Source organism: Watersipora subatra, chromosome 3 (assembly GCF_963576615.1).
Source record: "Watersipora subatra chromosome 3, tzWatSuba1.1, whole genome shotgun sequence".
NCBI lineage: Eukaryota > Metazoa > Bryozoa > Gymnolaemata > Cheilostomatida > Watersiporidae > Watersipora > Watersipora subatra.
This window is the reverse complement of record NC_088710.1, coordinates 39,551,312-39,567,953: the sequence shown is the minus strand read 5'-3', so window position 1 is coordinate 39,567,953 and position 16,642 is coordinate 39,551,312. Positions and strand designations below refer to the sequence as shown.

General features: G+C 37.4%; 1 protein-coding gene across 1 annotated transcript in view; it reads right to left on the bottom strand.

The window, feature by feature from the left end:
• Nucleotides 1–3,683: 3,683 nt before the first annotated feature.
• Nucleotides 3,684–16,642, bottom strand: part of LOC137390594 (serine-rich adhesin for platelets-like) — a 90,599-nt gene continuing 77,640 nt past the window's right edge. Inside the window, exons 23-24 of the mRNA XM_068076923.1 lie at nt 6,922–6,970; nt 3,684–4,238 (exon numbers count right to left, since the gene is read on the bottom strand). Coding sequence (XP_067933024.1) covers nt 4,210–4,238; nt 6,922–6,970 — 78 coding nt within the window. The 3' untranslated portion in view covers nt 3,684–4,209. The remainder of the gene's footprint in view (nt 4,239–6,921; nt 6,971–16,642) is intronic.

Sequence of the window (16,642 nt, the reverse complement as noted above, 5' to 3'; positions counted from 1 at the left end):
TTCCAACTCCAAGGGTTTTTGTTTCATTCGGTAAAACTTGGAAAGCAACACCATAGAAATAATTAATGACTGTGTTAGGATTATAATAATTCCTTGTTCAACGCAGTTTGGATACGTGAAAAACAGTTTAGATTTATGATAGTATATGAATGACTAGTTTAAGGCTAAAAGTTGTACTTGGCGGCTAAAAGTTTTTCATTATTTGTGCAAAATGTGTATTGAAAAAATTGTTTAGGGGTGAATATTGACTAGTTCAGTAGTGCAGAAGAAAAATTGAGATCAGAAGACATTGTGGAAGGTATTGATCATCCAGAAAATGTTTGCTCCATCAAAAGTAACAATAAAAACGCAACTGGCCGAGCAAATGATGCAAATATTTTTGTTTCAAAAATGGTAACTTTTTGTTTCTGCATGTATTACAAGTATGGTTCGTTTATGTGACTTATTCTTGAATATATATATTTGTAACATTTAATAGATTATCATTATACAACTTATAAGTTTGCACATTTATAGCATATTAATTGATGGCAACCTTGTGTTCATCTAAACTCGGCTTACAATGGATCGATGCTCAAAACGCCTCTTCTATTGCACATAAAAATTCCGTTTTGACTGCAATTTGTAGCAAACATATCAATGAGTTCAAATGAGCTTTAATGCAACCTTGTTAAATATTGTTATAAAATGAAAGAATGCCTTCAAATTAAGAATGAAATTTGAAGGCATACTTTCATTAAAAAATTGAGCTCCAGCAAATTGCAAAGCGGGACACAGGCTATAAGACCATCGCAGATTAATTGAAAGCAATAGATGTCAACTGGTAGAAATATTTCTTGGCTTCCCAATGCATATTTATTTAAAGATCTTTGACAAGTTTAAGGTAAGTTAGCGATTTATTGCATCCAAAAGGTTTAATGTCGCGCCGCCCAAAGGAGAGTACAAAATATAAGCGAAATTTGCTTCGCTCGTATAAGATTTAAATTGATCTTCCCGAAAATCTGACGAGCTATTTCGGAAATCCAACGCCAGCCTCTACTTGAACGTCACCTCCAATTGACCCCTACTATAGAGGAAGGCTTGAAAAATAGAGCACCATGGTGTTCAAATAGACGTTTTATGGTACATACCCTCACCGTGCCAAAAAAATTTTTGTTATCGATGCGCTTGTCTTTCTTTAATTCCGTATTTTTCTATTAGTTGTTTTTCATTTTTGGTAGCTGTAGGGCAACCCTTTGCAGGGTCGCCTTAATAGTGCCAGTTTAAAATGTAGGTTCATTTCTTCCTCATCCCATTTGTTGTGCCTGGATATCTTTTTGAAGTTTTCCAGGAACTCGAATACATCTGATGAGCGGCCATAAATTGGGGCCTATTATCTGTTGGCCTTTAGGTTGCGTGTTTATTTCTGCTTGTAGTTTAAGGTAGTCCAGGAGTTGTTTGCACTTTCGGAAGCCAAGGTCTGTATTGTTAACAGGTTCAAATTTTAATATATTAAAATTCCATCGCTGCCACCAGTGAAAGGAATACATTTGGCCACAGGCGTTAATAGCAACTGGCACAAAATTGGTGATTGGTAAACTAACAAGAGAATTATATTATTAGTTCAACGGCAGTGTGAGCCATCACTCATGAATAGCAAAAAAAATGGTAATAATCCATGATAATAGGTGATAAACTCGATATTGATCAGCAACGAATAATGTTTATATTGATGTCATACGATATCGTGATTAAAACAAACTTTGTACAACCCCTCTCGCCTGCGCCAGTCCAGGAATATTTATTTAAGCAAAAACAATATAAACATCGATACTGCTAGTAAGTCTATGAGTCTATGGTATATAGTGTGCTGCTAGTAAGTCTATGAGTCTATGGTATATAGTGTGCTGCTAGTAAGTCTATGAGTCTATGGTATATAGTGTGCTGCTAGTAAGTCTATGAGTCTATGGTATATAGTGTGCTGCTAGTAAGTCTATGAGTCTATGGTATATAGTGTGCTGCGTAATTTAGTAATTTAATAGTTTAGAGTGTTTGTTGCAGTCTCCACAGCGATTGCCTTCACTTCCGTTTGTTGTTCTATTACACGTATAATGAATTAAAGTGTATAGTAAATATTACAGTAAACGCTACAATGCACAATCAATTTTCACATACTTCTCACTAATTTTCGTTTCATTCACGTAATATCTAGCATCTACGAAACACGAAGAATGCTGAACTGAGAAAGAGAGCACGAGCATGGTATATCTTTGAAGCATTATGGAAGTAATTCTGGCGAATAGCATATCGGCATTTTCATGATTCCGACGTATTCAGCACACCAACCGCCAAATTTGAATTTCGAGAGATATGTTTGTTGATGTCGTAAGGCGAAAAAAATGTTGTAACGAGGGGACGAAGAAACATTGTTACACAGTTTAAGGCAGAACACCGTAAAACGGGGACACCGTAAGTCAGGGTGCACTGTATATATAACTACCTGGTAGCACACCACTTTAGCCACCAGGTAGCGTACCACTATAAGTATGTACCTAGTAGTGTACTACTATAGGTACCTGGTAGTGTACCACTATAGGTACCTGGTAGTGTACCACTATTATAGGTACCTGGTAGTGCACACTATAAGTACCTGGTAGCGCACCACTATAATAGGTACCTATTATAGTGGTGCACCACTATAGGTACCTATATGCGAGACTAATAAGCCTCGCATAAAATAGATTGGCTCATTTTAGATCAACAACAACTTCGGGCATTTCCTACCAGTAGCTACTCACTTTTGTTATATCAGCGATTCAATTATTACGGAAATACCCCTATCTAAATGCTCTTTGTTTGTAACTGAAAGGCAAGTGCAACGCTCCTGGTCTATTTATCCTAAGTTGTCAATGGTTACAATTAATACTCATGAAAGATGCTCAGACAAAGAATCTGTAAAACATTAGATCCCTTTGGCTATTACTGTTTTATCATTTCACTTAGATGACTCAAGGGACTATAGGCTTTATTCTAACCATTACAGAGACATAAAAGTGTGAACAGCTGATCTCCCTAACACCACTTGGGAATCTTAGAGAGTCATACTGTTTACGCCCATGTAGAAGCTGACGGCATGCATAGTGCGACCGTTGATTTTTGCAAGCTCAATATTTTCATATACAGTAGACGCTCCTATAAAGTATACTTCCTATAACGTAAATTCCCGATAACGTAGAAAATTTATGTAGTTTCCGCTTCGTATACATAAAAAATTACATATAATGTAAAGTGTAAAACCGAATGAGTTCTCAAGTTCGAATTGAATGGTAACCATACTTGTGTACTACTTGTCTCCCCATACTTGTGTACTACTTGTCTCCCCATACTTGTGTATGCATTATATCTATTATATATACAACTTTTGTGACATTATAATTCGTCGTGATAAATCGTCAGAAGTGTTGACAAGACAGAGAATAGGGTAGCTGCAAAATTGTTAATAAATACTTCAAGGCAATTGATTGGTACAGGTATTACAACGGTATTATAGCGGTATTACAGCGGTATTACAGCGGTATTATAGCGGTATTACAGCGGTATTACAGCGGTATTACAGCGGTATTACAGCGGCTGTCCACCAATGTGGATGTCATGAGTTGGAGTATTACAAATAGATGATATAACCTGGATACAGATAGATGATGAACAGGTGGTACCACTCTTTTTATAGTAATAATATTATTTGGTTTTGCCTTATTGTAGGCGTATAAAATACAATGTATTTGTTATTAGTTTTACTTTGCAGAATAGACTTTGAGATTTAGAAAAACAAGCAAATTGTTGTAAATGAATTTCGGAGATGTGCGCTCCTCATCAACTTATTGCAAAAATTACCCCAACCATGGTCTATAAAACCAGTAAGATTGATCAGAAAAAGGAGAAAAGTTGCAATGCAAACCAATAATACTGCAGTTGCCATACAGCCTACAGATTAAAATGTTATTCATGTCTAGTTTTTCCTTTTTTGTAGGACCAAACGAGTGAGTTTGGAAAGATCTTGGAACGGACTAGGCAACTTACATGTATAATGTGGTTCGTATAACGTAAAATACATGTAACGTAAATTCCCCATAACGTAAATGTTCCTGGAACGGATTATTTACGTTGTACAAGCGTCTACTGTACTTTGAATATAAAGTGATTCCGGTTTCTGGGTGTATGACAGTCCTTTTACATTCTGTATGTCTTGTCTATAGAAACTGAAAAATGAAAAAAATGGGCAACAGAGCATGGTATGATAAGTAGTACACATAGTAAATTACAAGTAGTACACATAGTATATTATAAGTAGTACACAAAGTAGATTATAAGTGGCACACATAGTAGCTTATAAGTAGTACATACAGTAGATTATAAGTAGTACACAAAGTAGATTATAAGTAGTACACATAGTAGATTATAAGTAGTACACATTGTAGATTATAAGTAGTACACATAGTAGATTATAAGTAGTACACACAGTAAATTACAAGTAGTACACATAATAGAATATAAGTAGTACACATAGTAGATTATAAGTAGTACACATAGTAGATTACAAGCTGTACACAGTAGATTATAAGTAGTACACATAGTAGATTATAAGTAGTACACACAGTAGATTATAAATGGTACACATAGTAGATTACAAGCTGTACACAGTAGATTATAAATGGTACACATAGGGAATGAATGTCTGCTAGTAAGTTCACTGGTAAAGCTATGGTTCACTGAAGGTGGGTTAGGGCACGAATGCATGAATTTGTAATATTTATATAAAATTTACTTGCATATAATGCAAACATCTGTTTTAGGTAAACAACTGATAGAGAAACTCGCAAAATACACGAGTATGTGAGTACATACACCATTCTATAGTTGACATCAACTACTCGTCCAACCATGACAAGACCAAAATTCAACGGAAGTGTTCACTGATATACCAGTACATTTAATGTTAATCAGATTGTCAACTAATGATAGAAAGTGGAACGGGAGAGGCACATACAGCGTTAGAAATATGTAAAACATTTGCTCACTCCAAACCAAGCCTGATTTGAAGCTATCAGTGCACCCATATAACATAGCACAGTATATCACAGTTGCATCGCAAGAAAATTGCTGAGCTGGAAAGCTTTCGTAACCTTTAGAAAGACGCTCAAAGTTTTCTGTTGTTTTCTAAAAGCTGGTAAGAAATAAACTCACGGTTTACAGGTGCCTGTATGCTATCTACAGAGCGCATGCAGCATTTATGATACTGATACGCATCTTCGTAGCAGGCACCACATATATTTATGTATAACTTCAAGCACCGCAACATGCGTGATCAAATCGCTCATGAGATACCTCAAGTGAGTGACAGGAGTTGTTTATGAAACCAGTAATAAAAATATTCACATCATTTCTAGTTTTACAGTTTATCATACCATCAACCTTCTTATATTAATCCATATTATTAACATTTCGTACCGAGTCTTAGAGTGAACTGTAGGTCTGAGCGTCACTCATTCTTGTAGTTAAATAGTAGATTGTATGAAATTGCTCCATGTTTTATTCCAACATTACAATGTACATTGGTAGAAATATAGTAAATACAATGGGTGTTCATAGTAAGTTTTCACTGAAGCTGGGTGTATGGGCATTGTGAGTAATTAGAAATAAACTGCATTTATAGCCTATTGGAAAGAGGAGATCGGCAGCGGAACAATGACACTAACTGACAAGAAAGCTGCCTTCTGAACTAGAAAGCTGCTAGATGGACCACTTTGCTTCTCTCATACAGGTCACCCACTTGCGAATCTTGTTCTCAGGAATTAGATAGTCTGCTACCCGAATGGGTTGTCCGCTACCCGAAAGGGATAGTCCGCTACCTGAGTGGGAAGCCATAAATTATGTATGGTTATACACTCGCCGCCGCTAAAATGAGGTATTCATGAAAGCTGATTAGCTCTTTGGTATGCGACTGCTGTGTGCCAACAGTGACTGCCGCGTGCATTACAGACACCTCAGATCTTTGTGGATACGCTTGAGTTACATGACATTTACATAACTCCAAAAACTGATCTCTCAGATCACAGGCCGAGTTTACAATAAATCCGAACTAATGTTGACTAGACTAAATGATACAGGGTACTTATTTGCTTCGTGCATACTTATTATGGCATGAAGACTGGGTCCAATGTGTGGGCATCTGTTCAGAGCGTCTGTTCAGAGTGGTTTAGTAAAGCTCAATTATCACAGGCTATGACAAAATTTGACAAAAAATTTGGCAATTGACAAAAACAATGCATGAGGCATTGAGAAATGCAAAACCTTTTCATAGCTAATATAAATAGCAAAAATATGCGAAGGTAGCCTTGAACGTGTAACTTTGGGGTAAATGGACAAGCACCACCAAATTAATTATAGCACCACCAAACCAGACAGTACCCCAGTACCGACCCAGGAATACAGAACCTGAAAACATAAGTCCCCTAAGACATGAAGTTGGTTAAAAACCTGCTAGTAGAACTAACGCTTCTGATGGATTGATTAACTGCCAACCTTCACATCACATGCCCTCATATCTGTTGAGTAGAGGCCACAACTTCTTTACATGCCCAGTGAATGGTCAAACAGTATGCTAATAGGATATCATATTACTCGATTATTTATTGCAATGCTAATGCACGAATGAGATAGAAAACGATGAATGAAATAATATTACTTTCCACAATTATTAGTTTAGCGAGAGACTAAATACCCATACCAGTACACAAGAAAATAAATATAACAGCTATATACACAGGAGACTATCAAAATAAAACACAAGGCCAGATTTTCTCCATTTCGACTACTGCTCAAAACCAGCTTTATGATGAGACTTAGCTCTCAGGTCGATAATATGAAGAAGTCCATGCTCACCCCCTCCTGCTAGCCAGCCGTGAGCTCCACAGTTAGGATTCATGGACACCTACAAATCAATGGTACATATTACATTAGATGGTTAGAATGTATTCAGTTGGAACTGTAGCATTTAGGAAGAACACTCGATGGTAAGCTCCATGTAAAGTTACCTAAAGCGAACATTCTGGTTATCTTGGTAAGCATCTCTGCATTTTGGAGGAACAATGATAGTCAAGCACAGAATCAAATACATCAATCACGCTTCTCTATCCTTTGTCTTATCAACTGGCAATGGAAGTCTAGTAATTTCATCAATTGCCTCACTGATGTTGTTATTGCATCGCTTTCGTAACCAGACCGAATGATCTCACTTGCGCCGTTTCCGAAATGTGGAGATTAAGGACTTTCGTGACGCTGTCTTGTATGACTAACAATTTCTGAGCTAACAAAGCGCCTTTTAATTTCACTGGCAAATTGGCCAGATTCTTGAAACCTAATTCTGACCGCCAGCTCTACTGAACTGCTTATCAAGGGTCAGAGAGCAACCTACATGCGAATCTGAAATGACTAATAGGCACGAGTTGACTAGCCTTGGCTGACTCAACCACAACCCAATTACTTCAAATACTATATGTCACCAGTCAGTATACAACTGGCTTGCTGAAATTGTGTTTCAATTGAACTTAAGTAACTACTGGTTAATAATTGGTACAGTGAATGCCTGGCTATACTGTAAATACAGTCAAACATGGATAACTCGAACTTCACGGGACCGAGCGAAAGTGTTCGAATTATCAGAGCGTTCAAGTTATCAGAGCACTGTCACAAGTCCATGTATTTACTTATTTATTAGTAGATACATGTACATATACAAACTATAATATAAATCAAAAGCACAAATGGCTTGTTTCAAATTAAATGCTTCTAATGTAAAATTTAAAACGTTTTTATCAAAAAGTATAGAGATTTTTCTATCACTTGAGATTGGTTCGTTGTTTGAGGTGATGTTATTGCCAGGACGTTTTCAGATTAAAATTGGCAAAGCTTGATCGCTGTTGAAATGCTCAAAAGAAAATACATATTTTTCTTTTTAGCGTTTTAACCGAGATCAAGTTTGCCGATTTTTCTTTAAGTTTATTCAAAGGTTAGCTCACTTTTCCTTGCTTTCGGAGGGCCATCGCTAAGCGGATGTTTGGTAAAATTTGATTTTTTGCAAACCTTGACAAAAGTCATTAACAAAAATATTTTGCCGATGATGGTAATAACGACGTCTAAGAACTACTAAAAGTTGAGGTTTATTTCTATGACTTGGAATAAAGGGATATTCTAAAGCGATAACAACCGTCGCAGTAGCCGTTGGGCAAAACACTGTTGAGTTAACCAAGCTGAGGCCGAGTTATTTAAAGCAATTTATCATTGCATGGGAACTAACCAAACAAATCCGTTCGAGTTAACCATGTGTTCGAGCTATCCCAGGGCAAGTTATAAGAGTTTGACTGAATATGCAAAGCTATCGGGTTATATTCTTTTTAATTATTCGATAACGATATATAAGTTTCGGATGTTTTGATAGGCTAAAATTAGGCTAAACATATTGATATCGAGAAGACAACTACCGACTATCGCAGTAGACTATCGAGCTATTGTACAACCCTAATAGCCACCATTGCTGATGCATTGTTTCAGCAGACAAAGTGAACATGTTCATCTAAGCCATCTTTAAATATACAAACCGTTTCCAACTGAGATTGGATGAAATGATTGATTGTAGTGCTCTTGATTCAATTTTATTCAACTACAAGCTAGTTGCGTCGTAGACCGGAATTCAAACGATGACAACAGGGCCTCGCACAAACATTTATTTATGCATAGAGAAAGAGATTCCTACTTACAACAGATATATGAAGGCTACTACTACAAACTCTAACTGTTTGTAAAACATATCAGACAACTTCTTTTCATTAGTAACATCTGTTAAACACTATGTTTTCTTTTGGTTTAATTTACGTCATAAGTATTTTTGTACTTTGCCGTTTTTATAATTAGCCTGTAGCATTTTTGAAGCAAATTATAGCAATGCAAAAAGCCGCACAAAAGTTATTTCCATGAGAAATCTTTGATGAGCCACATTAGATAATCGATATCCTGATACTTAAATACGTCTACTGGAAAATCCAGCAAGGATGTCATGGCCTTCCGACCAATTCCCATTGGTCAATCGGCAATGCATTCCGTCAGCATGTGTAGTAGTGTTGGGCCGGTATCTAATTTAGTGCCGGATCGGATATCCTTGCACATTTTTATCGGTTTTTCCGGTATCAGTATCCTCGGTACTTACCATCTTCGGTATCCGTTGCCAACTAAGAAAGTTCGGTATTGTCGGTACTATTGTTCGGTATGTGGTTATCAGTGTGTCTTTAAATGGTTTAAATTTTAAATCATAACTGCCTCGAACCATTTTTATCGTTGTGCAAAAAGTAGCCTGTGCAAAAAACATTCTTTAGTCAGCAGTATATTGTTACGGCAAAGAGACTCCTTGTTTTAGAAAGCCAACAAAGAAAGATGGAAATATAATTTTCATGATAGATGTTTTTATTGTTTATTCTATTAAGAAATATTGTTATTGATACAAACGTTAGGTATAATAAAGAACAGATAGATAATGGCAATGGGCTCTCTTTGTTAAATATACTGAAACGGTTTAAAAAATCTTACTATCACATATTGTAATCAGGTAATATAATCACATAATTATACGCAGTCCAATTAGAGTCCAGTCCCGTTAGAGTCTTTATACGTCCTCCCATCTGTGTAGAACTCCCAAACCTCCGAGGCTGGTGGTATTATCAATGTAACGTAATATAATAGTAGATACAGTAAGCGTGGAAATTTTCGTTGAATTTGTTTGCCAATGCATGCTGAGATTGGCATGTTCGTCATGAAGATTTTAAAAATCTCTACGGATATCCGTATAACCATGTACCGATAGGCTTTTACGAATAAATACCGATCATATCAAACCGGCCGTGGATACCTAGCTGACACCGAAAATGATTGGTTTCCGCGGATACTGAGAATCCCTCGGTATCGGTAAGAGCGGATAACCCAATACCGGCCCAACACTAATGTGTAGCCAGGCCGTTGGTCAACGCGATGTCATTCTAATTGTTGCAAAATGTTTTATTAAAATCTATAATAACATACATGTATGATGCAGAGTTCCCTAAACATACTAGACCCTTGATGATTGATTAAGGTGAAGGCCTTTATTGTTTTACAACATGTCAGAGGTGTCAAGAACAGTATTCTACAGTTAATTTCATAGAATTATTTAAGCACCAGAGAATTGGTGCGGTCAGAGCCTCAGAGACACTCAACTTTTGTTTGGGTATATCTACAGTTGTATTTATAGACATCTGAATGCGTCTGATATGACTAACCATGATGCAAGATACAAGGCTGCACCAACTGATGATTATTTCAGCTGATGGCTATTTCCTCATCGCAAGCACTCAGTACATGTCTGTCATAGCCTGTCATTCACGCAACTCTACCAATCGGTGGCTTTTCCTACCAGGAAACACTTGTGAGGGACAATGTTAGATAAGCCGATAAGCAACAGACCACTCGTGCGCGGATAAACAAGTATTATCAACCGACAGGGTGTTCTGTAGTCTATAGTGTTTACGTCTATTATAATAGTGAGGCTTTTTCCCCCCTAATTTTTCCAAGTAAAGCATCAATAGTCCTAAGTTATACAACATTGACTCTCGTAGCAGCGGAAAGCACCGGTGACTGCCTCGCCAGCCTATCCTGATTGATTGAAACCTAACTTGGAGCACTGCCAGTTGCTGCTAGGAGGCAGAACAAGAGTTGAGTACTGTTCAATCATTCCAAGGAGCAGCTGACAAAACTCTCCCAAAATACATTGTACAAGTGAAGTTTGACACTTTGCTGGGGCAGTACTGCCATTGAGGTCTCACAGCATGATAAGGGAATCATGCTTATCAATTCGCATTGTCTGTTGAGAATAGCAATTTTTAACAGACAATGATATTCCGTAACAGCATGACCAATCACTGGCTATGGTTTATGCCAGCGTCAGGGCTTAGCTATGTTTTACGGCACATGATCGCTGCACATGGTCTGGCGGGTCATGCGCTAACTAGATTGCTGAGATAGTCAGCAAATATGAATGGTAGAATGTGAGAAACCCTCTTCCTTCTGACACTGCTGAATCAACAAAATTGAATTGTTTATCATGAAGGGTTGAAGCAGTTAAGGCCAGTCAACACTTAGGAGAAGCTGAGAAGTGTGCGAGAAGGAGGGTGGCTAGAACTGAACGGAGAAGCATGGTGAAACTTTACAACTGCCATTGGTGAGATCGGATTGCCATTGGTGAGATCGGATTGCCATTGGTGGGATCGGATTGCCATTGGTGGGATTGGATTGCCATTGGTGAGATCGGATTGCCATTGGTGGGATCGGATTGCCATTGGTGGGATCGGATTGCCATTGGTGGGATCGGATTGCCATTGGTGGGATCGGATTGCCATTAGTGGGATCGGATTGCCATCGCTTGGATCGGATTGCCATCGGTGGGATCGGATTGCCATCGGTGGGATCGGATTGCCATCGGTGGGATCGGATTGCCATCGGTGGGATCGGATTGCCATCGGTGAGATCGGATTGCCATTGGTGGGATCGTATTGCCATCGGTGGGATTGGATTGCCATCGGTGAGATCGGATTGCCATCGGTGGGATCGGATTGCCATCGGTGGGATCGGATTGCCATTGGTGGGATCGGATTGCCATTGGTGGGATCGGATTGCCATTGGTGGGATCGGATTGCCATTAGTGGGATCGGATTGCCATCGGTTGGATCGCATTGCCATCGGTGGGATCGGATTGCCATCGGTGGGATCGGATTGCCATCGGTGGGATCGGATTGCCATCGGTGGGATCGGATTGCCATCGGTGGGATCGGATTGCCATCGGTGGGATCGGATTGCCATCGGTGGGATCGGATTGCCATCGGTGGGATTGGATTGCCATTGGTGGGATCTTATTTGATAGAAAAGCTACAGCGTATAAGGAGTTGAGTAAAAAATAAAACTTAGGTTGGCTATGAATTGGTACGACAAAAATTTTTTTTCCCTTGCCTTTCTGCCTCATTTGGTTTCTGGCTTTGCGTGCCAAATCTGCCATAATATTGATACATGCGGGAAATAACTTTCAGTCCGTATCATGTATGTAAAATATCAGTTGTCCAAGAGTTCAATGCTATAGGCCTACTATTGACATTGTATCATTATCAAAATACAACAGAGAAAAGAGGTCATTTATAGCCTAAGCTGCGGTATTTTATCTCATGATTCTGTGTGCCATGGATTTATATCTGCCCAGGGCTCGTCGTTCGCCATGCGCATACACAGTTGCCATGTCTGAGCCGTTTGTTATGTCTGAGCTGTTTGTTTACCCACGGGTTACAGACTCAATAGCATCAATTGAATTGATTTGGCCATAGTGGATAATTGAAAGAATTTCCAGAAATGTTCAGCCGTACGGTTCAGTGCAACCAGCTTGCCAGCCATCCTGGTACTTGACATTTATGAAGTGGCTGAAATTGGCTAATAACCAGAAATGCTATTGTTAGCTTACCACTGCTCTTGGTTATGCCTTCCTAGGTCCATTTATAGGAAATTACCAGAATATATGCCGACATTAAAGATTATAGATGACATATTATGCCGTTTCATGTAGATTTTATCACTCAAGCATCTGTTTTTAACTGAAGAGTGTGGCACATGAAACAGTCTAACGGCTGGTTTACACTATATCGCTATATGGCAGCGTTCATCGTCGACTAAAGCATAACGGATACGCCAAGAAAGTTTGCAGCCGTCAGACTTTCTCGATATTTCGTCGAGCATCAACAACAGCCTGTACAATGTGATCCACTTCGGTGATAGTAATTGGCGATCGCGGATAGTGTGAAGTATTGATTTCCATTCATGATAGTTGCTGCGAGATTAGTATTTTATGCGAGTTCGCGAAAACAAAGATGTTTCTTCGCGGAAAATTAAAAAGAAAAATGAGAACATGACGTCACGGAGTATTTGCTGATGTAAACACGGATGAATAGGTGATAGTATAAACATTGTTATCATCGATAATCGCTGAAGTATTGTGGCATCAATGCCGATATACGGCGGCATATTGTGAACCAGCCTTAAAAGGTAAGGCAATGAAAAGGAGCAACTTTACTACTTTAAATTTAAACACCAATTTAATCGAAATTTGTATTTATCTATTCATTCCCACAGGCAGCAGAAGTTGCATTACATAAGCCCATCAGTACAGTTAGCTTCTTTAACAGAGTTGCTCAGCTTTGTTATTGTTGAACAATCTATATATACATGTACATTTCTCAAAGTTGATCCATCTGTCAGTCTGTCCATTCATCTGTCCAGGTAATAGCGATAAAGGGTTAAAAATGAGATGTCCGCTGCGAATTGCATTTGAACTCGCAACCTGCAGTTCTGCGGACTTCCATTTATCCAATACACTGCACTGTCCAACTGGCTATACCATGGAATAAATTTGGCACATACTTGGAACACATCCCAATCTTTCATGGCTTCACATTAAACACCGCAGCTAGCTTTATGCGTAAAGCCATACCAGAAGCCAAATCTGTGAAGCCTTACCAGAAGAAAAATACTTAAACTCATATAGCCAACAAGACTATTGCAATCAGTATAAATCTGTAGTAGGCACTGCAGCCTGTACGGTATGAAATAGGCACTGTAGTAAACAGAAATAGCCACACGGAAATGAATAAACGCCTTCATTTAAAAGTTAGAATATTAAATGTTGATGTTGACTAAAGTAAATTTTCTGTAAAAAAAACTTATTTATTACCTGTGCAACACCGGGAATTCACCTAGTAATAATAGAATAATATAATGCTCTAGTATTTCATTTAAATTTGACAATGCTTTCTCATCAACTGAAAAACTATTTTCTAAAGATTTAATTATGATCCCACCGAAGCTGAATCCAAGACGGTGAAACCCTTTATGGAACGAACACAGAGCCTTAACGAATAGGAGTCATCAAGATCGAGATGCATGTTTTCAATTATAAACTAGAAATTCCCCGGTCATACAGCCCACGACCAAAGTGATATTGGAAAAAAGAAAGGGTACTGCTGGTTGAGAAATGCAATATTAGCAGTCAAATGGCACTGTAGTGCAATAGGATAATTGCAATGGTAGACATAATGTACTGGGTGTTATTATGTACAACAAACAGCAATAATGAAAGGAAAAGATTATATGTATATATCTCTGCCCGCAATAAGAGAAATGCAATATTAGCAGCAAAATGCACTGATATTATTAGAATAACCAATATTATTAATATAGTAATACAGTAATAATAGAAAACCAATACACAATTTTGTTTACATTTCAAAACGTCATAGCTAACAATATCAGGAAGTGATATTTATATAGATTTTTGAAAAATCTATTTAACAAAACTATTTAGAAAAAATAATAACATTAACATATTGCTCAACATCGGTGAACTATATACTCCGATGTTGTAAATTCGAATGCTTATTCTTATAATTAAATCTTATAAAATCGAATAATTATTCTTGTAATTAAATCTTATAAAATCGAATAATTATTCTTATAATTAAATATTGTAATAATCTCATAAGAATCGTTAGAAAAAATATCATCGTCATTTTCTTTACTTTCACTGCTTTGGACCTCAGTTGGAATACCAAAGTACTCATAAGTGTCCAAAAAGTCAGTTACTTTGAAATCGGCAAAAAAGAAACGATTACTTTTCAGTACTTCTACATTAATTACAGAAACCTTCGGCAATTGGATAATGCTATAGACTGGTGAAATGTGCACGTTTTTTTCGTGAAATGCGCACGACTTAATGGTTCTATTCTCTGTCGCTTGGCGTTTCGTTTGCCGGTCTTAATTTTGATAAGGCTTGTCAAGTTGTTATGGCGATTTTAGGTCGAATTAATCTGTCTATTTATGTATAATCCAATCAGATGGGTAAGGTTTAGGAAATTTTCTACAAATAATAAAGACTTGGTAACATATTTAAATAGGTTTATATGTGTTTTGTATCGTTATTATACTTAAACGACTCCATTGAAAAATGGTTAAATTTGTTGATGAGATTTCGGTACAAGGGTTTACGACGGCCGTTGATGAATAATTTTCGTGAGTTGTGTGCACATATGCATTTATCATAAATCTCCCAAACAATCGCTTCGCTCGTGTTTGGACGAGGGATAGTACAATTTTTAGGCTAGATACTATTTTAATCATTTATGAATAGCGAGGACAGATGTGGCTTAGACTCCTACGTCAATCATTACACTTTGGCTGAATTTTACCTAAATTTAATCTCCATCAAAGGCAGTTAAAATGTAATGTTTTGTACAAAGTAAATGTCTGAGGGGTTTTTCAAGTCAATTTCGTTGTAAATATATATATCAGCTAAATGAAGTGACAAAGCGAGTTGACTTTTTCCTGGGAGCCATTTAATGATTGCTACAAGTTTCTTCTGAACATTCAATTTGATCCGACATCCGAATACAGTTACCTATCAACAATTGATTCACCTCAAGTGTGCTCCAGCATCCACACAAACTGGTTTTGAAGTGAATATCTTCACCAACTATCAGGAGTGTTTCAGAAGGCCGAAAGAAAACAACGGTTGCATTCTTTCATCATCTTGGCTAATAGTTGGAACGTAAACAATGACATGGGTTCTTTTAAGAGACAATATGACAGACTCATCAGCGATAAGCATTAACTAGTTGAGATAAATGCTGATGTCATCCTCTAGTGTACTAAATCATCAGGTCAACGCACTTAGACCTGCTGACATCACTGAGTAAAGCACTGCATAAATGCTGACTCTACAGTGTGAATTTACAAACTAGTACTGACCTAATAGAACATTGCTGGCAGCACGTAAAGAGGTGCCAGAGGTTTAGCTAGCGGCAGCATACCATATACTATTGAGCACGAGGCTGGATGTTGGTACAAATATTATTTGGGTGTAATAGGAATCGTGTGACAAATTTACGCACTAGATAATGTTGATCAAATGATTTATAGAACAGTTGATCTATTTCGTAAGAGGCTGAAGCTCAAATGAAACAAAAAACAATATTTATGAAGATAACATAATGAAGATTCTGCCACACAACAGCTTCTTGATAGAGCGAAGAGTATTTTGGGATTCCTACAGAAGGCTTATGGAATCAGGTACATGTGAGTCAATCATAACCATAAACAGGACAGTTGATCAGAGTATGCAAAGGGTGAGGATAAGTATACATATATCATATCATACTTTTCCAGGGTGTGCAAACGAAATAAAAAATTCCTTCAAATGTTAAATGACGGTATTTAAAAGTTGTATTTATTTCTAACAATATAATCATGACATTTTGTTTTTAAGAAAGTCATTTTTATTGGAAGAACGTTGAAGTATGATATACACTGTCAATGCTGACGATTAACCAACGCATGAACACAAAATAAAGAGCTTTTGTTGAGCTCCATCTGTATATATATATTTTTCAAAGTATGTCATTTGTCTATCATTTTGACTATAGCTATTACAATCTTGACTTTAAAAATCCGCATTTTGATGGATTTGAACTCACGATCTGTGCATCAACAAGAT